The 24,473-nt window shown below is 41.1% G+C and overlaps 2 protein-coding genes across 7 annotated transcripts; both read left to right on the forward strand.

Annotated features, from left to right (window-relative positions):
* The first annotated feature begins 341 nt into the window (after positions 1-341).
* Positions 342-13,130, forward strand: LOC135505702 (vascular endothelial growth factor A-like). 6 transcript variants are annotated; one of them, XM_064924753.1, is made up of 7 exons: positions 342-517; positions 680-745; positions 9,625-9,658; positions 9,771-10,218; positions 10,495-10,521; positions 10,691-10,756; positions 11,254-13,130. In XM_064924753.1, the coding sequence occupies exons 2-7, from the start codon at positions 680-682 to the stop codon at positions 11,273-11,275; spliced, it is 663 nt and encodes a 220-aa protein (XP_064780825.1). In that variant the 5' UTR covers positions 342-517; the 3' UTR covers positions 11,276-13,130. The 6 variants fall into 6 exon arrangements, 4 of the variants coding, with proteins under 4 accessions (XP_064780825.1, XP_064780827.1, XP_064780824.1 ...); XM_064924755.1 differs by having other exon boundaries at positions 342-745; positions 9,771-9,967; positions 10,139-10,218; positions 11,254-13,128; XR_010450308.1 differs by having other exon boundaries at positions 342-745; positions 9,771-10,208; positions 10,694-10,756; positions 11,254-11,277.
* Positions 13,131-13,403: 273 nt separating this feature from the next.
* LOC135505703 (CLOCK-interacting pacemaker-like) lies at positions 13,404-19,464 on the forward strand. The gene is made up of 4 exons (XM_064924756.1): positions 13,404-13,909; positions 14,304-14,473; positions 14,665-14,837; positions 15,202-19,464. Exons 2-4 carry the CDS (start codon positions 14,380-14,382, stop codon positions 16,135-16,137), a joined length of 1,203 nt encoding a protein of 400 aa, XP_064780828.1. The 5' UTR covers positions 13,404-13,909; positions 14,304-14,379; the 3' UTR covers positions 16,138-19,464.
* The last annotated feature ends 5,009 nt before the right edge of the window (positions 19,465-24,473 follow it).

Below are 24,473 nucleotides of genomic sequence, written 5' to 3' on the forward strand. Positions count from 1 at the left end.
ATACATCTGCTGTATTAATTATTCTTCACGCAAAGGGATTCGGAGTGAATGAGTCATTTCCAAGAGTGTGCAAAGCTGTCATCAAGGCAAAGGGTGGATTTTTTGAAGAATCAAATATTTATAAGTATATATAATACATTTTGATTTGTTCAACACGTTTTTGGTTACTACATGACTAAAAGGGTAATTTCAAAGTTTTGATGTCTTCACTATTGTTCTACAGTGTAGAAAATAGTTTTTTTTTAATAAAAGAAAAACCTGTAATGAGTAGGTGTGTCCAAACTTTTGACTGGTACTGTAAGTGGGGAGAAAGTGTTCGTGTGAGAGAGGAGGGGGGGGGGGGGGCAAGACATAACATTATGGGACACTGGAACGCTTTGTTAGGCACTTTAGTAAAAGTAACCTAATTGCACTAATCACCTTCAGATTAGGCTATGTCCAAGCGCTGCATTATAGTATTTTACAAAAAGTCAGTCCTCCTCTGACTGCTCTTCACGGACAGCGATAGTCATCCAAGGTTCGCTCAATCTGTTCTCGATCGCGTCATTTCTACCGTGGTCGATAATACGCCCATCTCTTTACCTTGACTCAAGACTGTCAATGCCGACAGCTACTCAGATTCAGTGAAATTGGTTTGTAAAAATTTGTCTGCAAAAAATTGAACACTTTTTCCTTCAAGATGCACGTTCTCGTCGGCGTCTCGCAGATTTTGGCAACTCTTATGTTCCACTTGGCACCTACTCAGGTAAAGTAGTATGCCTGTTTTATAGCCTGTCACTATCAAGGGACAATATCGAACATGTGTTGTGTAAATGGTCAATACATTTTGTCATGTTGTGGTGATATCATTCGGCTTTAGTTCTTGATAGACAATGGTTCAGCCTCCTTGAAAACCTCTGTACTCAGAAACAAATAATGATAGGCTATATATATATATTCCTATTAGTTTTCATATATGGCAAGTAACACCTTATTAATGTTGTACTTTATTGTATGCAATGTTCCAAACTGGACTCTCTGTAAAAAGCGAGTTCGTAACTGCTTCACATGTCTGTATCTCCAATTTCTACTCTGGCCCCAAAATGTGACTCCCATTACAACTTCACGTGAAAAGGTCATTAGAGTCACATTTAGAGCTATTCTTTTCTAGTACTGTAACTCACTTTTTGTCATCACGCCTCACTTTTACAACATTAGGGAGATAGTAAAATAGAATGAATCCTCTCCTAGCGTATATTGATTGACCCCCTAATACTGAAGTGGCATCAAGGTAAATAATGGATCATTCTCAGTGTATTACAGTAGTTAGTCTACAAACGCACTAGCAACACATTCAACAGACACTGAGTGGTGACCACCTGCATTGGGCTGTTGAGGTTTTCTAGGAAATGTAGTTTCAAGTTTATACCGACGTAATAGTTTATACAGGGATACTTTGTGCTGTTTATCGTGACAGCGTGTTGCTAATTAGTCATGCGAGCAGATATTTACAGCAGCAGAAGTCACAGAAACAGACATCCATCTGCAGCTGCTGGCTAGCCCGGAGCAGATATGTCAACAACAACAAAAAGATGGATGATATTTACATTTCTAAACGCTACAGTCTGAAAGCGAGAACAGCTCACAATTTGGTGCAATATCTTTGTGGACAGGGCGCACCAAATAATGCAGTAATGATGAGTTAATGTTGCAGCTGGGAATGTAAGACACAATGAGTGTGTTGGGCATCGATAGTGAAAGCAAATCATGATATTGTCTGTGGAGGGAGCTGGGATCAGAGGAGAGATAGAGACCCGTCGATCACACGGTGGGATAGGAGGACGTCCTAAGTAAGAGGGTAAAAATACATAAAATGTGTTCTTTATTACATGTAAAGTATAACTCTCATACACAATGAAAGCACTATGGTGTTGCAGGCAGGGAGAGATGGAGGGACATGGGTTGGTCCTCAGGGACATAATGGCAAGAGTCTCATTACACAGGTGCTTCCTTTTCCTGTAGGAACGCCTGACCCTTATTGAGACTTGGGATGTATCTCAACAATCAAAAGTGGCATCCTCTCCTCCTCTCCTTGTGGAACAGCAGGACTGGTGATACTTTCAGCTGACCAGTGTTTTCAGATCAGTACAGATAAACGAGAAGAGATGTTGAACCCACATTATTGCGATGCACTCAGCAAGGTGTGCAGTGTCATTGTCACACTACTGCTCAAGCGAGGAACTGTACCACTGTAGCCTCCATGTATGTGAAGTGTATACGATGGTCCAAAATAGGGGAGGGTTGTCAATATTTTTGTTTTTGTTTGGGGAGGGTAGTGCGTTTTTCCGCTGGTTTAAAATTCTCTATTTTGCAGGTTTTACTATATAATTTCTTCCATCCCAGCCTAATTTCCTCATCTGCTTACATGCACCTCCCCAATATCATGGTGTTTTGGTACTGACCTTATGCACAACGCTTTTCTGCCTCGAACTTTTACTATACCACATGTCAATATAGTCTACCAGTCTAACTGTTTATCCTGGCCTCTATCCACCATTCATAGTGACAATAGTGGTAGGTGGAGGCCAGGTGCATCATTGCTCATGAAAGAACAGTGAAGACATGAGACACGCAGCTCAAAAAGGTACCCCACTGATCTTGTTTAGGGACAATACAATTATCCTAGCAGCCTACAACCCCACAATGCAATGAATAGTTGCATTATTGTTTTCAAGTGAGTACACAATTCTACTCTAGGCTGCAGTGAAAATGTATTTTGAAAATAAGCGCAATAGCCCTGTGATTTGAATGTTTCATTCCATTTGGATCAGTGGGTGGGTCTACTCTCAACTGTTTATACGATCTAGAAAGGCACAATCGCTGGCCAGCCTGGCTGTATTTTTTAAAACTTCTGATACTGAGATACGCTGTCTGTTGCAGATCATCATTCTCCCAAGTCGTCCTATAATAACGTGGCCACATATGCTTCTGACAGGCCCAGTTATTCAGGAAAGCTTCAAGCCCCCTCTGCCTCCTCTCCAATCCGAGCAGCTATACCTCAAGCACCTAGAACCTAACACTTCATTATAGCCAAACTATTTATCATTTCACTTTTTAAACACAACCAGTCACAATGTTTTAGTCTGCTTAGGCTACATCAAATGTATCCTGTAGACATGCGCACATTCATCCAAAACATAATTCCAGCATCCTCAAAATGGCTTGACATACAGTTTTAATGCGAGTAAAGTCGTACCATATAAAATAATCATGACAGCTGTGATGGAAACAGGAAGTTTCGGTACAATTATATGAATGCAAACAGATCATTTGATCGCTAGACATGGTGGGATCTTTTTGCGTCGATAAAAGCTATTATGCGAGAAATGGCGGTTGAAGAACGCCTTTATGTGAACATATCGATATCACAACTAGAGGTTGTCGATTAATTGGAATGGCCGATTTCCGATTTTTTTTTTAAATATATATTTTGTAAAAATATATTTTTCTACCCTTTATTTAACTAGGCAAGTCAGTTAAGAACACATTCTTATTTTCAATGACGGCCTATGAACTGTGGGTTAACTGCCTTGTTCAGGGGTAGAGCGACAGATTTTTACCTTGTCAACTCAGGGGTTCCAATCTTGCAACAACACAGTTAACCAGTCCAACGCTCTAACCATTGCACTCCGCGAGTAGCCTGCCTGTTTCGCGAATGTAGGAGAAGCCAAGGTAAATTGCTAGCTAGCATTAAACTTATCTTATAAAAAACAATCAATCATAATCACTAGTTATAACTACTAATCCAGTTTAGCAGGCAATATTAACCAGGTGAAATTTTGTAATTTCTCTTGCATTCATTGCACGCAGAGTCAGGGTATATGCAACAGTTTGGGCTGCCTGGCTCATTGTGAACTAATTTGCCAGAATTTTACGTAATTATGACATACATTGAAGGTTGTGCAATGTAACAAGAATATTTAGACGTAGGGATGCCACCCATTAGATAAAATACCGAACGGTTCCGTATTTCACTGAAATAATAAACGTTTTGTTTTCGAAATGATAGTTTCCGGATTCGATCATATTAATGACCAAATTTCTGTGTGTTATTATGTTATAATTAAGTCTGATTTGATAGAGCAGTCTGACTGAGCAGCATCATTCATTCAAACAGCACTTTCGTGTGTTTTGCCAGCAGCTCTTTGCAAGCACAGCGCTGTTTATGACTTCATGCCTATCAGCCTAATGGCTGGTGTAACCAATGTGAAATGGCTAGCTAGTTACCTGGGTGTGCGCTAATACTGTTTCAAACGTCACTCGCTTTTAGATTTGGAGTAGTTATTCCCCTTGTGCTGCAAGGGCCGCGGCTTTTGTGGGGCGATGGGTAACGATGCTTCGAGTGTGGCTGTTGTCGATGTGTTCCTGGTTCGAGGCGAGGAGGGGGACGGAAGCTATACTGTTACACTGGCAATACTATAGTGCCTATAAGAACATCCAATAGTCAAAGGTATATGAAATACAAATGGTATAGAGAGAAATAGTCCTATAAATATTATATTAACTACAACCTAAAACTTTTTACCTGGGAATATTGAAGACTCATGTTAAAAGGAACCACCAGCTTTCATATGTTCTCATGTTCTGAGGAACTTAAACGTTAGCTTTTTTCATGGCACATATTTTACATGGCACATATTTTACATGGCACATATTACTTTCTTTTCCAACACTTTGTTTTTGCATTATTTAAACCAAATTGAACATGTTTCATTATTTATTTGAGGCTAAATTGATTTTATTTTATTTTTATATTAAGTTAAAATAAATGTTAATTCAGTATTGTTGTAATTGTCATTATTACAAATAAAAAAGAAAAGAAAATCGTCCGATTAATCTGTATCGGCTTTTTTGGTCGTTGAAAAATCATAATCGGTCGACCTCTAATCACAACCAACATATTGAATTAAACTTGGAGTCACGCGTGATGACATGGTGAGTGTTCCTCCCACTCGAAACCACGCATTTTATTAGGCTACAGATGAAATACATTATGATGAACTTCACAGGGTGGTGAAAGTGCAAGGTGATGAGCTTGATGCTCCTTTCAATAAATATTGAGGGTCTTATTCTGGTGACCAGATGATCAAGGCTTGGATGCTATTTGACAAATAAAAATAATATAAAAATATCACACCTTTGTCCATAATAATCTGATCATGTTGTAAACTAAACCTGCACTGTATCTGCAAGCTGTTGGCTGGAGCACACGTGCCAATACCAGCGTGGGCACATTTGCTCTACATATGCAACATTTTTACTGACAAAACCATCCGTAGGTCTTGAGTTGAAAATTAGATGGAAACCCATTGAACTTGTATTTTTTATTTGGTGCATGGAAATGTAACCTTAAAAGTATTGTTTTTTTGTACATTACTTATTTACGCACAGACTTTTATCCACAACAAGTCAATTTGATGGAAACACAACTCTGAGGGGAAAATGTGCATCGTGTTTTTATGCAGATTTTAGAATATTTGCATGAAAATCTGTCGCAATTTTAATGGAAACCTGGCTATAGACATCCTAAAGCAGGGGGGTCAAACCTATTTTTCCTGTGGGTCACATTTGGTCGAGGTCCGGAGGGCTGCACTGAAAATTGGTTATATTTCCTTGCAGTCAAAATGTGCAAAATTATTTAGTCTATCCAGTGTTTTTTCCATTTTAGATTATCCCTGACTGTCTAGTGATTATTAGCGAGCTGGACTATCAAGAATGAAAGTCCATTATCATTTCTACACAGTTTCGATTTGCTTTTAGTCATTTTAAAGTATATTGGGTTCACCCCCCCCCCCCAAAATAGTTTTTGTTTCAGTTGTATTTTATTTTATAGCCTATTTTTTTTTAAATACTCAAGCTACCCACCGGCTGGTCAATCAATCCAATGTATGTATAAAGCCCTTCTTACATCAGCTGATGTCACAAAGTGCTGTACAGAAACCCAGCCAAAACCCCAAACATCAAGCAATGCAGGTGTAGAAGCACAGTGGATAGGAAAAACTCCCTAGAAAGGCCAAAACAGGCCAGTCCTCTTCTGGCTGTGCCGGGTGGGGATTATAACAGAACATGTCCAAGATGTTCAAATGTTCATAGATGACCAGCATGGTCAAATAATAACAATCACAGTGGTTGCCGATCATTCAGAGTATCTCTACCACTCCTGCTGTCTCTAGAGAGTTGAAAACAGCAGATCTGGGACAGGTAACACGTCCAGTGAACAGGTCAGGGTTCCATAGCCGCAGGCAGAACAGTTGAAACTGGAGCAGCAGCACGGCCAGGTGGACTGGGGACAGCAAGGAGTCATCATGCCAGGTAGACCTGAGGCATGGTCCTAGGGCTCAGGTCCTCCGAGAGAGAAAGAAAGAAAGAAAGAGAGAGAATTAGAGAGAGCATACTTAAATTCACACAGGACAGGACACCAGATAAGACAGGAGAAATACTCCAGATATAACAGACTGACCCTAGTCTCCGACACATAAACTACTGCAGCATAAATACTGGAGGCTGAGACAGGAGGCGTCAAGAGACACTGTAAAGGCAACATGCAACAATTTCAAAGATTTTACAGTTCATAGAAGGAAATCAGTCAATTGAAATAAATTAATTTCACATGACTAGGCAGAGGCGCAGCCATGGGTGGGCAAAGGCCCACTCATTTGGGAGCCAGGTCTACCCACTGGTGGGGCAGGCCCAGCCAACCTGAATTAGTTTTTCCCCCGCAAAAGGAATTTATTACAGACAGAAATACTCCTCAGCATCTCCCCTCCACAGACGATCCTGCAGGTGAAGAAGCTGGATGTGGAGGTTCTGGGCTGGCGTGGTTACACATACTCTGTGGTTGTGCAGCCGGTTGGATGTATTGCCAAATTCTATAAAAAACTTGTTGGAGGCGGCTTATGGTAGAAAAATGAACATGAAATTATCTGGAAACAGCTCTGTTGGACATTCCTGCAGTCAGCATGCCAATTGCATACTCCCTCAAAACTTGAGACATCTGTGGTATTATGTTGTGTGACAAAACTGCACAATTTAGAGTGGCCTTTTACTGTCCCCAGCATAAGGTGCACCTGTGTAAGGATCATGCTGTTTCATCAGCTTCTTGATATGCCACACTTGTCAGGTGGATGGATTATCTTGGTAAAGGAGAGATGCTCACTAACAGGGATGTAAGCACATTTGTGCAAAACATTTGAGAGAAATAATATGTTTGTGCATATGGAACATTTCTTGGATCTTTTATTTCAGCTCTTGAAAAATGGGACCAACACTTTACATGTTGCATTTACATTTTTGTTCAGTATATGTATGACACATATAAAATCAAGAATTAAATCAAACTAAATCTAAACTGTGCAGCAGCCATTTGATGAATGTGAAGAGACATCTGTTACTAAACCATGTAGGGAGGGATGTCTTTTCTGTTTGTCGAGATTGACAAAGTCTACTTATTGTGGTGTTGAAAATGCAAAACGTGATATTGAAGAGCCCAAAGTCACTATGCTCTGTTTATTGGTTGTGTGGTGCATTGGCACAGAAACCATTTGGAAAATGTGCAGCATATATTTTATGCAATTGTAAATATGGCATCGAGATGTTAAAAATCTGATTTCGCCGTATCTAATCATCGTCTGCATCCGGCTCTGATCGCATTATCACGAAACAGGCAGGGAGAGTGAGCTCGTTAGTGGTGGTTGGCTAACCCTTAAACTTCTGGCCCATAGCTGTTACGTGGCATCGACTGTGCCACAAAAGCATGTTGAAGTGGCAAAGTCGAAATCCACGTTTATAAACACAGGGTCACTACAGTTATGGTTATTTGTGGTCGTAAAAATGATTCTGAGTTCATTCTATGGTGCGCAATTTATTTTGAATTTAGATTCGAATGGAGAAAGCTGAGAGCAGTTCTCCCTCTCTGTCACACTTAGCGACCGTCCTCTCTGCATGGTGTTTTGGGAAACGCATGTTACAGCACTCGTAAACTGGGCCCGGGACTTTTCACTCTTCTACCTAAATCACTACAAAACCTGAACACCGCCTCCGTCTCACTTCAGGGGGTTGTGTGTGATAAAATAACCCGCTGAAACCCGTAGAGAGAAACTAACTCTTAGTGTCAACAGGATACATGTAATGGAGGTCAGTTAAAAAGGAGCTAATGGTGAGATTTATTAGAGCCATTGAAACCAGCCCAGATGGGACCACTGGATCCAGAGATACAAACTGACATTTATAAAATACAATTTATGAGAGAGAGAGAAAGAGAGAGATGAGATGAGAAAAGAGCGAGAGAGAAAGGACAGGAAGAAATCGAGTGAGGAGGAGGAGAGAGAGGGAAAGAGAGACCACGTGAGGTCAAGGATGGCTAGCAAACTACTGTGAGAACTCCAAAACTGTCTCTCTCCCATTGTCTCTGTGAGCTGCCTGTTCACTGTCTGGGCTTGTATTTGTGTTTGTTTGTGTTCATAGTTCCTGACCGGAGACATGTCTCTCACTGTGTCCAAACAAAGACTTACAGTAGAGACATCCTGGGATGCCTTTTTGTACTTGTGCTTTAGTGGTCAGTGGGAAGAGACTAATGGTCATGTATCGTTGGCTATGGTTGGTTATGCGGCGTCACTATGGCGACAGAGATGGATGGCTGCAGTTTTGCCACATCACCGCTCCTTGTTGCTGCTCAGCAGCACTGTAACATCGAGGGAGGAAAACGTGTCTCCTATAGACAGACATTCTCATTTCATGGCCAAAGGTCTGTTGAAACCATGGCTTCCTTCCATCACCCGACTGACGCAAACAATGTGAGCTTGTGTCAGCAAGACTATCCTTTCCATGGCTTCAAGTTCACAAAACAGCTTGATGATTAACATAATGTAACAGCTTATTAAAACAGCATGGGGCATCATTCTGCATTGGAACTTTGGGTTTATCCAAACCATGGCTTCACCAGAACTGTCAACTCTCATTGGAACTCAAAAAACCCCAGAGTGGGTGAAATCAGTAAGTGAAAATAAAGGAGAGAAAATCTTTGGTCCTGAGGAGAAAGATCTCTCTCTCTCTCTCTCTTTGTCTCTCTCTCTCTCTCTCCCTCTCTCTCTCTCTCTCCCCTCTCTCTCTCTCTCTCTCTCTTTCTCTCTCTCTCTCTCTCTCTCTCTCTCTCTCTCTCTCTCTCTCTCTCTCTCTCTCTCTCTCTCTCTCTCTCTCTCTCTCTCTCTCTCTCTCTCTCTTACTGGAGAGGATCCTGCTATCCTACAGTATCCCACTGCACTGCTTTAGTCTGGATATAAGTCTATGGTCTGGAGTCTGAGGCCCTGTAAGATTACTATGTCTGCCCCCTCTGCCTTGGTTGAGCTGAAAATAATCGGCTGTAACAGAACTCTTGCTTGCTCACAGCTGTAGCATTCTCTTTCTACCACAGGAGTACGCTCATCAGCTGCCCAATAAACATGTTCAGAGTCGAAGTCTCTGTGACTGACTGAGTGGGCGTCAACTGTCGCTATGTATTGGCTATGTTGTTCACAGTGATGTCTACCTGCGATCATGTCCTTCTATCGGAAATATAACATAGCATTTTTCCCCTTCTTTTTATTCCAGACTTCTCACTCCCCAGTGGAACCACACTCTAGAGGTAAGTGCCTCTCTTGTTCCTTAAGTTAAGTAACTGTCAATGTCCAAGACATTGGTCCGCTGTCAATCAACCTGGGTCTGAGTGATAGTTCATTGGTCAACTCTTGTTGCAGTGATGCTGTTCCGGGAGGTTTTGGGGCGGAGTTTGTGTCGTTCGATGGAGCGATTGGTGGAGGTGGAGCAGGAGTACCCTGGAGGGGTGGAATATATTTTTAGCCCTGCCTGCGTGCCCCTGTGGCGATGCGCTGGTTGCTGTGGAGACGAGAACCTGGAGTGTCACCCCACCCTCACACGTAACGTCACCATGCAGGTGGGGGTCACTTTGTGTCAGGAGGCCACATGTTGCCTTGGGCTACCCTCTTCCAACCTTAAAGAGATATATGCTCCGGTAAAACACCCAATGTCAGTCCACAGCTTTGAGCGCATGGACACCTCAATGCATGTGTTTGTGTTGTCCTCTGTGTGTTTGTATGTGTGTCAGTTGATGAGGATAACTCCGACTGAGAGGACAGGGCAGTACGTGGAGCTGACGTTTGTGGAGCATCAGACCTGTGAGTGCAGGTAATAAAGCCTAATATCATTTGGCATGTAATGCTATCTAAGTCATTCAAAATATGAACAGCCCTTTCACCCAGGCACATTCTCTTAAAAACTGGGTTGTAATTCCCTGGGAACGAAACGGAAGCAATCAGGCCAAAACGGGAAGGGACTACCCTGACCGTATTGAATAAGAAATGCTTGTTTTCATTTTCCGTTGCCAAATGTTTTGCTATGGCGCGCACTAATGAATATGAATGACCCTGATGAGACTCTTCACACCGGTCCTCTTGTTTTTAGACACAGGGAGATGCATTTGAATGAGAGGTGAGTAAATGAATGATTGCGTCTATGGTCACAGGTCTGATATTGGGTAGCACTTTATTTTACAGTACAGTAATAGTGAAATGGTAATCACATAGTAACTACCTAGGAATTAGGTGTTTGTTTCTGTAGATTTGTTAACTCAAGCCCCACTCCTTTCCCTCCTTTTCAGCAGTCCCAGAGTCAGGATCCATCCCAGGAGGAGGAAGCACAGGAAGAGATCCAAAGACTGTGGCAAGTAAGTGTCACGAGACTCTGCCCTCAGCTGGTGATGGGAAGTCTTACACACACACACACACACACCAGAGAGAGACAGGGAGAGACAGGGAGAAAGAAGAGAGAGAGGACCGAGAGAGAGAAACTTAATCGCCTACCCATGATACTGACACTCACGCCGCGGTGGTGGGTTCGAGGTGGGAGCTGAACTATGCAGCGACCCAGACCTCCTACTGTCGAAGACAACACACACTCCCATTCATATACATGTATATATATATTGTTGTTGTTGTTGTTGTAATGTACGTCATCTGTATTGTAAATGTTTTGTATGCTTTGGCCATACTTACTGCCTGAATTTCATGCCAATAAAGCAACCTTGAGTTGAGAGAGTGAGACAGAGAAAGAGAGACGAGAGAGAGAGAAAAGAGGAATAGAGAAGAGGAACAGAGAAGTGCTTTTGACAGTGTGAGCATAGCATCAGATGATGGAGCATTTACTCTGCCTTTTTCTTTGCAGGTGTCAGCACCCACACAGTTAGTAGGATACTTGGATCCCCGTCCGCTGTCCAATCACCACTCAGCTGTGGAATGAAGACAGCATAGGGGGAATCCACACACCTACTTGTTTACCTCCCAGATACACAGATGCCTCAACTCATTGTCCATGAAAATACACTAACCCCAAACTGCAATTTATACCAGAGTAATAACAACTTTAGTTTTCTGATACTGGATACCCAATATCAGCCTTGAGAATACTTTTACACGGATGATTTCCCACTGTAATAGCAGATACAGTAGTTCCACCTCATGAACATAGAGGAGATGGACAGAGGGGTGGCAGGACAGGAGATAACCAATCGCCAAGGGACAAAGGGACTAAGCCGCACCTTACAGGCAGTGTTCTTGAAAAGCAGTTGGCCAATAAATGTATTTAGCTTCAATCGAGTATGGAACAACAACGAAGAAGGCTAAAACAGATGCAGAATGGGTGTGGACTGAACTCGGGAGAGAACGGACACCTTCACAGTATACCTCTCCCCATGATGATGGCATTGAGTATGGAACAACAACGAAGAAGGCTAAAACAGATGCAGAATGGGTGTGGACTGAACTCGGGAGAGAACGGACACCTTCACAGTATACCTCTCCCCATGATGATGGCATTGAGTATGGAACAACAACGAAGAAGGCTAAAACAGATGCAGAATGGGTGTGGACTGAACTCGGGAGAGAACGGACACCTTCACAGTATACCTCTCCCCATGATGATGGCATTGAGTATGGAACAACAACGAAGAAGGCTAAAACAGATGCAGAATGGGTGTGGACTGAACTCGGGAGAGAACGGACACCTTCACAGTATACCTCTCCCCATGATGATGGCATTGAGTATGGAACAACAACGAAGAAGACTAAAACAGATGCAGAATGGGTGTGGACTGAACTCGGGAGAGAACGGACACCTTCACAGTATACCTCTCCCCATGATGATGGCATTGCATGAGAGAATGGTCTGAACTGAAGTGCATGATCAAAGGGAGGGATGGACATACTGTAGGTTATATCAAGACCTGTAATGTTTATATCTCTTAACTTTCATCAGACAGAGAAGAATAACAAATCCACATGGATTCCACTGTATTATATATGAAAATGAAATATATTCAAATGTAAATAAGTTTATAGCGATCAGTGTATCAGAAACGGCATCTGGGAATTACATTTTGAGTTGTTCATGTTAGAATTACATCTTTGTCTTGGGAGTGTGCTGTGTTCATTTACTGAGTGTCATGATGTGTCTGACTGACTCTCTTGAAAAGGAGTAAATATAAGATTTTCCTCAGGTGGGTCGTTTCGATTGTGTGTGTGTGTCCTGATGCCGCCCCTTGAAAACTAGTATGTCATGGAACAGCACACTATGGTCTCACATCACTGATTCCCCATAAATGCCAGGTTTCCACTCGTTACCACAAACATAAAGTCAAAATTAGCTATATCGTGAAAATTAATGAAAACAAAAATGTGCTTTATGGTCAGGGTTAGTCCTAAAGTTAGGATTAGGCATAAGGTTAGCAGTGCGGTTAGGTTTATGGTTACATTTCTAACAAATTGTAGAAATTAGCGGGGTTTTTGCCTTTGTATCTGTGGTAACTAGTGGTAACTAGTGACGGCCGAAATGCCGGTACTGTGCAACCTAAGACGTTTATAACTAAACCAAGACAGACCACAGCCTGTCTTTTCAAACGGAAACAAATTAGACATCGTGAGAAGAACAAGCAAGGATGTGGCCAGAGTCGAGCACAAGCTGAGATGATATTGGCTCGTTCTAGAACATATCTGCATATTTCCATTAGGGGACGCCTCCTTTGTACATTCTCCTTTGCACTCCTTTGAAACAACGCAATTTGTATTATAAACGTTTTTTATATTTTTTTATAAAGGCTAAATAAAGTCTACTAAACTTAGTCCACTCTGTTCATAACAGATTTTAGTTTTGAAAACAGAAAACTGTATTGGGATCAAATGTTTCATCGATGAGAACATTTGCGGAAGGTCGGCCAAAATCCATCTCGTTCCATCTTCTCCTCTCACTACCGAGGGCTTCCTCTCACTACCGTATTTGGAAAGGCCAAGCGGATGCTTCACATTTATACATCCGGTGAAATATATGTGTCATTGTTTTATCTGTGGTACAACTCCCATAGTTCACTGTTGAACACAAGTTCGTCAGATGGCATACTGGTGAAATATAGTAGTGGGTGGGCTAGACAGCACAAAAAAATGCTTCGAACACAACGATACAGCCACAAACTTCCAAATATGGATAGGTGAGGTACACAGACTTTAGACGAGAAGATCGTGTCCCATCCGGTTTCTCACTGCCGGGAGAACATTGTTGATCATTCGGAACATTAGCGACTCACTCACTCACTCCCTGTGGTGTTGCTGCACCGTCTCGACCAAGAAAATCGCATCACATCGGATTCTCCTGGAATTCCTCGCCTCATGTGCGCCAGCTGGCAGGAGTGTACCAGAAGCCTAGCCCGTGTATATGTGTACTACCTTGCCGACTCACGTTACACACTCACACCAGACCGACAGACTGTGGCGGAGAGACTGCGAGCGGACGATAGACCACAAATTAGGATTGAGCAAGGACACGAAATTGGGTACATTTGTATTGTTTCAATCATGTCTATGCTTTGTTCTGTATTGTAATCGTTGCTAGCTAATACGTCCAAAGGAAAGATGTAACTAGATACGTTGCATTCAGACATGCTAACGTAGTTGGTATAGCTAGCTAGTGGTCTGTGACAATCAAGTAGCCAACGTTAGTTAGCTAATTTCAAAATCCAGAAATTGGAGTAGCTAGCAGTTATGCTAAAACTGCAGCTAGCTACTGAACTATAATCCTACTAGCAGGAGGGACACAGAAACGGCTAGATTCTAACAGAATGGAAAGCGTATTGCACCTCTACAACACGGAAGGAGTTGCAATAGATATGTAGTAACGAACCATATAATAATGCAGATTTTTTTTGGGGGGGGGGGGGTGCATCCCAGGTTTCCTATCCATTCTACTACACTGATGTGGGTGTAGTAGTCTGAGTGACTGACAAGACCATTGAAAAGAAACAAGATGAGTAGTACCAAGAGGAAAGCAGAAGGGCAATCTAGGACCAGGAAGTCTGGAAGCTCCAGAACAGACTCGGAGAGAGACTCTGGCTTCTCAGGTTAGTCCCTCACTGAGTCCCTTGGTTCTGATGTCTTTACTACCATCTTCATCATCTTTAGCTTTGAAGGGTGCTTTCTACTACACTTCCCTTTGTTGATTCCCAACTGTCTTCCCCCACCATATCATTGAAGTTGTCTTTATTTTTCTTGTCCCGAAAACACTGAATCGATCTTCTCCTTCCCTCCACAGATGCCAGCACCATAGACCTGACAGATTCTGAGGACTCATCTCGCACTGTGTCCAAGAGAGAGGCCCAGCACCCTCCATCCGGGTCGGGGTCTCATCCCTCACAGCTAGCTGTGTTGGGGGGGTCCTACTCCAACATGTTCCCCCTGATCATGAAAAATGTCCTCCTAAAACAGGTATGTTAGAAATGTCCCACTAAACCATCAGTGAAGTTGTAGCTATTCATGATTTCTTGGTGTCTGATTTTATTTGTATTACTTTGATGGTTAATTATTATTATTTATTTTTTCAAATCATTTCCAGGGTGTAAGAACATTCTGTCTTTGCATTTTCCACCTTCTTTTATCCTAATCATGGATTATTAATCTGTGTATTGGGACTGGTTTCTATGTATCCTTCTATAATATTTATAGTATTGTTCATGGGCTAGTCTGTATTGTGATTGACTGTGTCCTCTGTCTTGAGCCTTTTGGTACTCTCTTATAGTATTGTTCATGAACTAATCTTTCTGTTTTGTGTCTGTGTCCTCTCTCTCTCCAGCCTGGGAACAACCCTCCCTCTCAGAAGCCATGGGGGTTCAGCCCAGCTGTGGAGATGGTCCAGCAGCCTCAGGTGGTCTTCGTCCAGCCCGTTGTCTCCCCTGTGGTCTCCCACTGCACCATATCCAACCCTAAGGAGGCCACTTCCAAACGCCGGCGCCCCAAGAAGACTCTTCCCATCCTCAGGTCCTACCCGAAGATCGCCCCTCACCCTGGAGACAGTTTGAGTTCCTCCGGGGGAGTAAGCTCTTGTTATTTCCCCGCTTCATCCCCCTCTGCCTCTAGCCACCGGGAACACCATCACAACCACAGAGACAAACAGCAGAGGCACCAGTCTAGAAGTTCTAGCTGTGGTTCTTCTGGTTCCATTACCCCCTGTCTCCCTCCTCCCTCTAGCTCCCTGTCCCCCTCTCCCCAGCATAGGCTCACCCCCTCCCTCACAGACTCCAGTGCTTGCAGCAGTCCTGCAAGATCCTCTCTCGCCGTCAGTAGTTCAGAGTTCTCCCCAGCCCCGTCCCCTGCCTTAACCGTAACGCCTTCAGACACCCTCACCTCTGAGGTCCCTGAGAAAACCAAGACCCTCTCCCTCCCACAACCCACCATCGCCACAACAAACGACAACAGCTGCCACGATGACAGCAACCACGACGACAATAGCGATGACCATGACGTAAAGCGCAAGCGTTTCTGCAACACGTACAACATCCTGTCCAAGTCTGGCCTGCTGGAGATCACCCTGAGTACCAAGGACCTGATTCGTCAGAACCGCAGGACCCAGGTAGACCTGGACCGGCTCAAGGAGCACACCAACCTCTTCCTGCAGGCCCTGCAGACCGGAGATACCAGCATCTGGAGCAAGCTGCAGACCAGCCTCCAGGAAGAGCAGGAAGAGAAGGGCAGTGGGCAGCAGAGCAGCTTAAAGGCAGATACAGATTAGATCTGAACTAAGTAAAAGCAGGGTTTCATCTGTTAGACTGGGCAGAGACTGAGTTGAAGTGGGGGAGGCTGAGGCAGCTAGACTGGCATTACTATGCCCACAATTATCACACAGACATATAATCTGACCTACATACTAGCAGTAGTCTCTACTAGCAGTGTATATATATATATATATATATACTAATACCTGCCTGCCTTACCCCAGGCCCGGTTGGATAGGAGGCTCCTGTACATTATGAAATTGCTCTATTCCCCATAAACTGCACTACTGTGACTCTAGTGCACTACTTTGATTCTAGTGAGTCTACACACCCATTGCACAGTCTTCACATTTTGCTGCCTTAAAATTAAATCAATTTTCTTTCCCTACCGATCTACTCCACATTTTCATATTGAAAGAAAATGTATAGAACATTTTCCAAATGAATAAGAAATACAAAAACAAAGATGTCTTGACTGCGTATATCTTCACACCCCAGAGTTAATCCTTGGTGGAAGCACCTTTGGCAGCCATTACAGCTGTGAATCGTTTTGAATAAGTTTCCTCTAATTTTGCAAAACAGAGGGCAATATATATCCATTGTTTTTGTCAAAATACTCTACATTTGGTTGGGAATCATTGATGGACACCAATATTCAAGCATTGTCTCTGGTTTTCAAGCCAATTTAAACAGGAAGGAGACTGGACCATTCAGGAACATTCAACACCTCTTGGAAAGCCATTCTGGGGGGCAGTGCTAGCTGTGTGCAACTAGAGATTCTGGGTTCGAGTCCAGGCTCTGTCCCAGCCGGCCATGACCGGGAGACCCATGGGGCAGCGCACAATTGGCCCAGCATCGTCCAGGTTAGGCTGGCAGGGGTTTCCTTGTCCCATCTGGCACTAGCGACTCCTGCGCCCGGCCCGCACGCTGACATGGTAGCCAGTTGTATGGGGTTTCCTCCGACACATTGGTGCAACTGGCTTCCGGGTTAAGTGGGCATTGTGTCAAGAAGCAGTGTGGCTTGGTTGGGTTGTGTTTCGGAGGACGCACGGCTCTCGACCTTCGCCTCTCCCGACTCCTCCGTACGGGAGTTGCAGCGATGGGACAAGACTGTAACTACCAATTGAATACCACAAAATTGGGGAGAAGAAGAGATTAGGAAGAAGACATTCTTCAACATTAACATTTGTTTAATTGTCCAGCGGAAAAAATAAAACTCCCAAGCGTAGGTTTTCAGAAGACTGCGGCGGGTTTCCCTCTAACTTTTTACCTGAGCTTTGCTCCTTTAATATTTATTTGATCCTGACAAACTCCCTTGTCCCTGTCGGTGACAAACATACCCATAACATGATGCTGCCAAAAAGTTTATTTTTATATTTATTTGCTGTGTTGTCTTGCAGTCTTGTTCAACGTCCTTGTTGCAAACAGAATGGATGATTTGAAGTGGATTTTTAAAACAGGCTTCCTTCTTTTCAATTTGTCAAACAGGCCAGTAATGTGGAGTGAATGCAAATGCTGTTGATCTTCTGTGTTTTCAAGTATTGTGGTGGCAGCATCATGTTATGGATGTGCTTGTCATGCTGGGTATCTCTGAGATAAGCCATATGGGGCTGTTTTACTGAAAGCTGTAAGTGTCCACCAACTGACACTTTAACCAGTTATAGTTATGACTTGAAATGGGGCATGCTGAGTAAAATAGGCCTATTTTGAGGAAAGCTTGCGTGGTATGGCTAGTGAGAGTGCTAGAATGGGTACCTGAACTGAACCCAACAAACAAACAACAATTAAAATGTATGGTCTAAATTTAAAATGAAGATCTTTATTGATATGCTTTACAAGAGCCAGTAGGTTTCCACTGTAAAATGTCGAAGAAGAATGGAAAGCAGGCAACACAATACTTTTTTCCTCTTTGTGAATTCATGGACCTCTGGACAAGGAAAGACAGTTCTTTACCTAAAGACTCCTTCAGGACTCCAGTTAGGATTCTGTTCATCAAAGCATTTTTTTTAAACAACAAAGACTGACGTAAGATAATTTAAGGCCTTATCAAAAAGCTGAACTTTATTTAAAACCTTGTATTGTATTTGCATGGGAAGTTACTCCCAAGTAAGACTAAGTTGGCACAATTTATGAGGTTTAAGTTATTTTTAAACCTGCGATTGTGTTTTTGTAATAGATCAAGCATCATATCTCCCTGTCCTATGTTACTTTCATGGTGTTATTGAGGCAATTGATTATGTGGTGTTCAATTGTTTTATTTTATTTTTCAAATAAGGAGTTCTCCATAAGAAGACAGACTGTCAGACGTACAGTAGCCCTTAGTGAGATATCTTGTTATTTTGTCCTGCAAAGCATCGGAGTGCCTCGAAGTTGTTACAAGTGCAAAGGTGATATAATTTGTGCTTTACTGCCTAAAATGCAATCTTCAGTGTAAGTAGTAATTGGCCTCGGGGAAGCCATTTTAAAACTTGAGCTTCCTGAATTTCTCATCTATAAGAACTTCATAACACTTATGTGCTTGTTACCACAGTTCAAATAGGTAAAAAAAAAACTGTAAAAGTTTGTCTTATATTTAAATGTTGGCTGCTGTTTTTCTATCATTTTTAACCTGCCTCATCGCAAGGACATAAATGAAATGTAATTATATGAATATTATTGTCACGGCTTTCATTGTGGGAAGGAGGAGCGGACCAAAATGCAGCGTAGTTTTGATTAATTTTATTAAATACGGAAATTATACACGATAAAATAACAAACCGAAAACAGCCCTATCTGGTGCAAAACACAGAGACAGGAACAATCACCCACAAACACACAGTGAAACCCAGGCCACCTAAATATGGTTCCCAATCAGAGACAATGACTAACACCTGCCCCTGATTGAGAACCATATCAGGCCAAACACAGAAATAGACAAACAAGACATCCAACATAGAATGCCCACTCAGATCACACCCTGACCAATCAAAACATAGAAACATACAAAGTAAACTATAGCCAGGGCGTGACAATTATAAGCTCAATGTTTCAATAGCACAGCAGTAGTAGCTTGTGATTGATAACAAAATTAGAAAATAACGCTTAACAGATTCTGTACCAATGTTTTGTATTACTATTTTTTAAATTTAAATTATAAACTATGTAAAAGCTGCAGAAAAATAAATTGATCATGATGTTGACTTCCTAAAACACGTTTTTCTTTTTTGCAGCTATGCAAATCAGGATCCTTTAATTGAATGATGGTTAGTAAATGCAGTATCTGTGTTTGTGTTGCTCAAGCGAACTTTTTTTTGTTCATTTTTTAGAAGATACATTGCTTGCTTAATAAACGCTATTTCCAAGAACGTGGTCTCTGTCTGTGGTGATGAAGCACGATAATATCTAAGTCAATAGAATTGAGCAGAGAAGATGGATGAGATCACACACACTGCTGACTCCTTTATATGTTATATTGCAACAACATAAGTAACTAATGATGAGGAAACCACGTGAACAGACCATTGACAGTCAAATAAAACATACTGACAGATTATTGGAATCTGTGTGGGTAGCTCCACAGGTAGGATGACTGACAGTAGTGAAGGTGAACAGGTGGTCAGGTCACGGGTCAGGTGACTGAAAGGAATGGAGGAGACTGAGGCAGAAATTCCTTTAACCAGAAAGTGGTATATTTACGGGGTAATTTGTCTGTGCTGCATAACAAAGGAAACAGAATAACATGTATCCAATCAAATTCATAATCACAAAAGTCAAATAATAACAATCTCATTAACATAATTAGTTAATTCAGCAATTCAGACCAATAGGAATGATGATTGAGTCATTTAGGATCATAACCATTTATTCATAATCATGAGAATGATAATGCAAATAAATCGAACCAGTTATCAATTATTCAATCAGTTTGATATCAGGGTTGATCAATTCGGCAAATAATAATTACGTTTCAAATTTCATCCTTCCAGGTTTGTCTTCATATGTACATGTCATTTCGATACATTTTAACCATACGTCAATGGCATAATTGGCCTGTGATAATCTGTAGGGGATGTGATCATTGTCCATTGTCATTGTAAATCAGATTTTGTTCTTAACTGACTTGCCAAATTAAATAAAGGTTAAAAAAAATAGTTTTTTAAACACAGTAGGTTTGAAGCGTGCGCTCCAAGCAGTTCTCCGCAGCCATTTCCACCTGACCCAATTGAAGCGCACTCGGCCAGCAAGTGGCCATGAACTAAAGGACGATTCCACCAACTCCATGGACCTTTTCTACACTAACAATCCAGAGAGAGGATCGGATGTGTTTTACCAAAGATTTGTGATAAACTAACCCAAGAAAACCACAGCCTGTCGTTTCCAATGGGAACAAATGAGCCGTAGTGGGTAGAACAAGCCAGGAGGGGGCCCAGAGCAAAGCACGAGCTAGCAAGATCCTATTGGCGTGTTCTAGCATGCATTTGAATATTTCCGTTAGGGAACGCCTACTCTGTGAAGTGGGCGTGTCGGCCATCCTTTTCACTCAATCTTCTCCCACTGCCGGCCTCTGGGTTTCCTCTCATATCTCTCTTATATCCTCTCATATCCTCTCATATGTGGTAGTGAGTGGAACCCCCAACCGGATTATTCACATTTACATATCCGGTGAAATATCTGGCTCATTGTTCTATCTGTGGTTTTACTCACTTTTACACACTGTCAACACGACAAGCATGGCACAAGAGGGGAAAGTCCATACTTACATACGAAGGCTGTACTTCTTTCAAAAAGTAATTTACATTTATTTTAGAGCTGACCCAGACAGTAGAAAGGTTCAAAACTGTATTCTCCCATAACTGTTGAGATAAAAGTAAAGATGGAGAGTAGTCTCTTCCTCTCTGTTTTTATACATTTAACTAATCAGTGTGGCATCGGAAAGACTGCCTCAGTTCCTACCCTGTCACACATACTGTATGATCAGTTAATAAATACACATCAAATGCATTGCTTTGACAAGACTGACATAGACTTCAGAGACGGAACTAAAATTTCGCTACACTATCCTATCTCTATCACCTTTACCTGCAGCTGAATATCTCGCCGGGTGCGGTGACATGTGCCTGTAATCCAAGTCACTGGGAGGCTGAGGTTGGTGGATCAAGTGAGTTGAGGAGCTCTGGGCTGCAGCATGCTATGTCGAACGGGTGTCCACGCTAAGTTCGGTATCGATATGGTGTTCCTGGGGGAGCCCGGGACCACCAGGTTGTCTAAGGAGGGGTGAACCGTCCCAGGTCGGAAACGAAGCAGGTCAAATCCCCCGTGCTGTCCAGTAGTGGGATAATACCTGTGAGTAGATGCTGCAGTGCAGCCTTGGCAAAAGATCGAGACCTAATCTTTTTGATTCATGTCGTTGTATTTGTTAAGAAAATAAGCTATTCGCGGTGGCAGCTGCATCCCACAAAAAAAGTAAAAAAGAAAGCAGACGAACAAATTTACCAGGCACATTTCTCCTGAACATTTTGAATTATACTGACTTCTACTGGCGAAGGGAGTGATAGTACAGTATTTAGAACAGCTCGTCGAAAAGCAGCCTATTTTATTTTTTATGTTTTTTATTCAAAAAATACAGATCAACAATTTACATTAATTCTTACATCATACAAAACAGAATGCAGGTATTAAGAAAATACTAAAACAAACTATAAATATAAAAAAAAAATACAAATTCTAGTGCAATTGGTAATTGGTAAAAAAATCTTATTGTAACGATTTTGGAAAATGTTATTCTTGTTATTATTCACTAGGGTTAATGTTTTATAAAATAGTTCAATTCAATATAAAAAAAGTGTAATTTTGGTATAGAATTATGGAATTTTTGTTTGTGTATAAAGTATTTGGCAACAAGAATTTTTAAAAATCACAATAATTTCAATGGTCTTGTTATAATTGCAATAGTAACATATTATATATTTCATGTCAAAAACATGGGTAGTGTTCATAATGGTAAATAAGTATTTTGCAAGGTTTTCACAAAATTCGGACACAAATTTATATTCAAAGAACAAGTGAGACAGATTCTCACTTTCTTTTTCACAAAAAAACGCAGATATCATCAATAGCCACAAATTTGGATATCATAGAATTACATGGATATATCTTATGTCAAATTTTAATGTGCACTTCCTTAACTTTGTTTGGTATACAATATTTGTAAGGCCTTAACCAGGAATAAGCATGTTCTATAAAAATGTTCCTCTCAGTGTAAGTTGGTTGTGTGAATGAAGAATTTGTCTTATATATTTATTACATCAAGATTTCTCAAGTAAGCCCACGCCTTCCAATCTGAGTTCTGGATAAACTTTGTGATCATTACCAAAGCTAAGATGAGTTTTCATTAGTGTAGTTAGACCACTGGGAACGGCTTTGATCACAGAAATAAACTCTCTGAAAGGTATTGGAAACTCTTTCAATGTTATAAATTGTTCATATATGAGAATATTACCCTTGTTGTTGAAAACATCAAGAACAAAGTCAATATTCCTCTCATGCCAGCTGGAGTAGAACAATTACTTATTCCTTATAGTTATGTCTGAATTATTCCACAAAAGAGCTTTATGTGGGGAAAAATTGTGCAGGAAACATATTTTCCAGGCCATTAAAGCTTGTTGGTGAAACCTAGCCAATTTAACGGGTAATCTTTCAAGAATATAATTACATTTCAGTAAAAACTGAAGACCTCTGTTATTAAACACATTATTTGGAATGAAATACCATATTGAATCAGTACTGATCAAACATCTTTTCAACCAGTTGATCTTGAAAGTGTTATTTATGTCAACAAAATCCAACACTTCCAGACCGCCTTCAGCTCTTTTATTACAAAGGACTGACTTTTTAAGTTTGTGAGACAAATTTTTCCAGATGAAGTCAAGAAAGGTCTTATTGATATCTTTACAAGTAGCAGGATTTACACATAACGATAATGAGGGGTACACAAAACAAGACAGTCCCTCTGCCTTGGACAAAAGTACTCTCCCAAGTGTAGAAAGATCTCTTTGTAGCCAATTATTAAATATAGTTTTGGTTGTCTTAATTTTAGGAGAGAATTTCAAATGTAGTCTGACTAAGTGGTTTTTTGACAGATGTATTCTTAAATATTTAACACAGTCCTTTACAGGAATACTTTCCAGTTCTTTATCATCAGAGTCAAATAAACATTTGATTTCACATTTAGAAATATTCAGTTGTAATCCTGATGCAATATAAATTGCAGTTACAGCATTAAGGGCATGTGAGACCTGGTCTTTGTCTCTTAAGAAAAGAGTAGTATCATCAGCCAGTTGGGAAATGTTGATTTCTTTGTTATAAAATGGTTAAGCCATACAAATGTGCATTATTCTGAATATCTAGAAATAGAAGTTCCACAACCAAAATGAATAAAATGGCGAAATTGGGCATCCCTGTCATACACTTCAGTTGATACTGAATATTTTGGAAGTATTAAGCTTTAGTAACACAGAACTATTTATATCTTTGGAAAACATGCAAATTACTTTGATAAAATTTTCACTGAATCCAAAAAGTTTGAGACCTAAAGAGAAATTTATGTTTGATTATGTCAAAGGCTTTACAGAAGTCCAAAAATAAGACAACCGCATCTGAATAATCTATAAGGTCCAAGACTAAACAAATGTTAGAGCTTATGTAACGGCCCTTCATAAATCCTGTTTGAGTCTCATTTATAATGGTATCTATTCCTTTCTTTAATCTTTTGGCATAAACCAGAGCAATCAATTTGTAATCAATATTTAATAAAGTAATTGGTCTCCAATTGTCAATGAGAGAAGGGTCTTTATCGGGCTTCGGAATCAATTAAATAAGGCCCTGTTTCATAGTGGAGACCATTTCCCCACTTTTAATGCAATCTTGAAACATTAAAAATCAGGTCTTCTAGTATCTCCCAAAACTGTCTATAGAATTCAACTGACAGGCCATCAGGGTGATTTCCCTTTTTTCATTGAATTCAGCGCCTCTCTAATTTCTTCAATTGACACAGGTGAATCACAAACTGAGTGGAAATCATCTCAATTACAGGGACATAATTCTGAATGTGGCATATGTAGCTTTCACAACCATCTTCCTGAAACTGAGAGCTGTAAAGGTTTTCATAAAAGGAATTGACAAATGCTGATTTTGTAATGGGATCTTTGCATAAAACATTGTTCATTTTAAGTGCAGTTACAGATGTTCTTTTGTAGTTTCTCTTTTCAAGTGGAAGAAAGTAACTCGTGTTTCTTTCTCCCTCTTCAATCCATTTTACTCTTGACCTTACAAAGGCACCCTTTGCAAGATGTGTGTAAAGCTGTTCTAATACTAG

This window comes from Oncorhynchus masou, chromosome 19 (genome assembly GCF_036934945.1).
Source record: "Oncorhynchus masou masou isolate Uvic2021 chromosome 19, UVic_Omas_1.1, whole genome shotgun sequence".
NCBI classification, from domain to species: Eukaryota; Metazoa; Chordata; class Actinopteri; order Salmoniformes; family Salmonidae; genus Oncorhynchus; species Oncorhynchus masou.

Bases quoted from the DNA above. Each gene is read 5' to 3' on its own strand.
- LOC135505702 (XM_064924752.1), top strand. From the start codon at position 680: ATGCACGTTCTCGTCGGCGTCTCGCAGATTTTGGCAACTCTTATGTTC. The intron at 746-9,624 runs GTAAAGTAGTAT...TTTTTATTCCAG, and splicing joins TCCACTTGGCACCTACTCAG to ACTTCTCACTCCCCAGTGGA. The intron at 9,659-9,770 runs GTAAGTGCCTCT...CTCTTGTTGCAG, and splicing joins AGTGGAACCACACTCTAGAG to TGATGCTGTTCCGGGAGGTT.
- LOC135505703 (XM_064924756.1), top strand. From the start codon at position 14,380: ATGAGTAGTACCAAGAGGAAAGCAGAAGGGCAATCTAGGACCAGGAAG. The intron at 14,474-14,664 runs GTTAGTCCCTCA...TTCCCTCCACAG, and splicing joins GAGAGACTCTGGCTTCTCAG to ATGCCAGCACCATAGACCTG. The intron at 14,838-15,201 runs GTATGTTAGAAA...CTCTCTCTCCAG, and splicing joins AAAATGTCCTCCTAAAACAG to CCTGGGAACAACCCTCCCTC.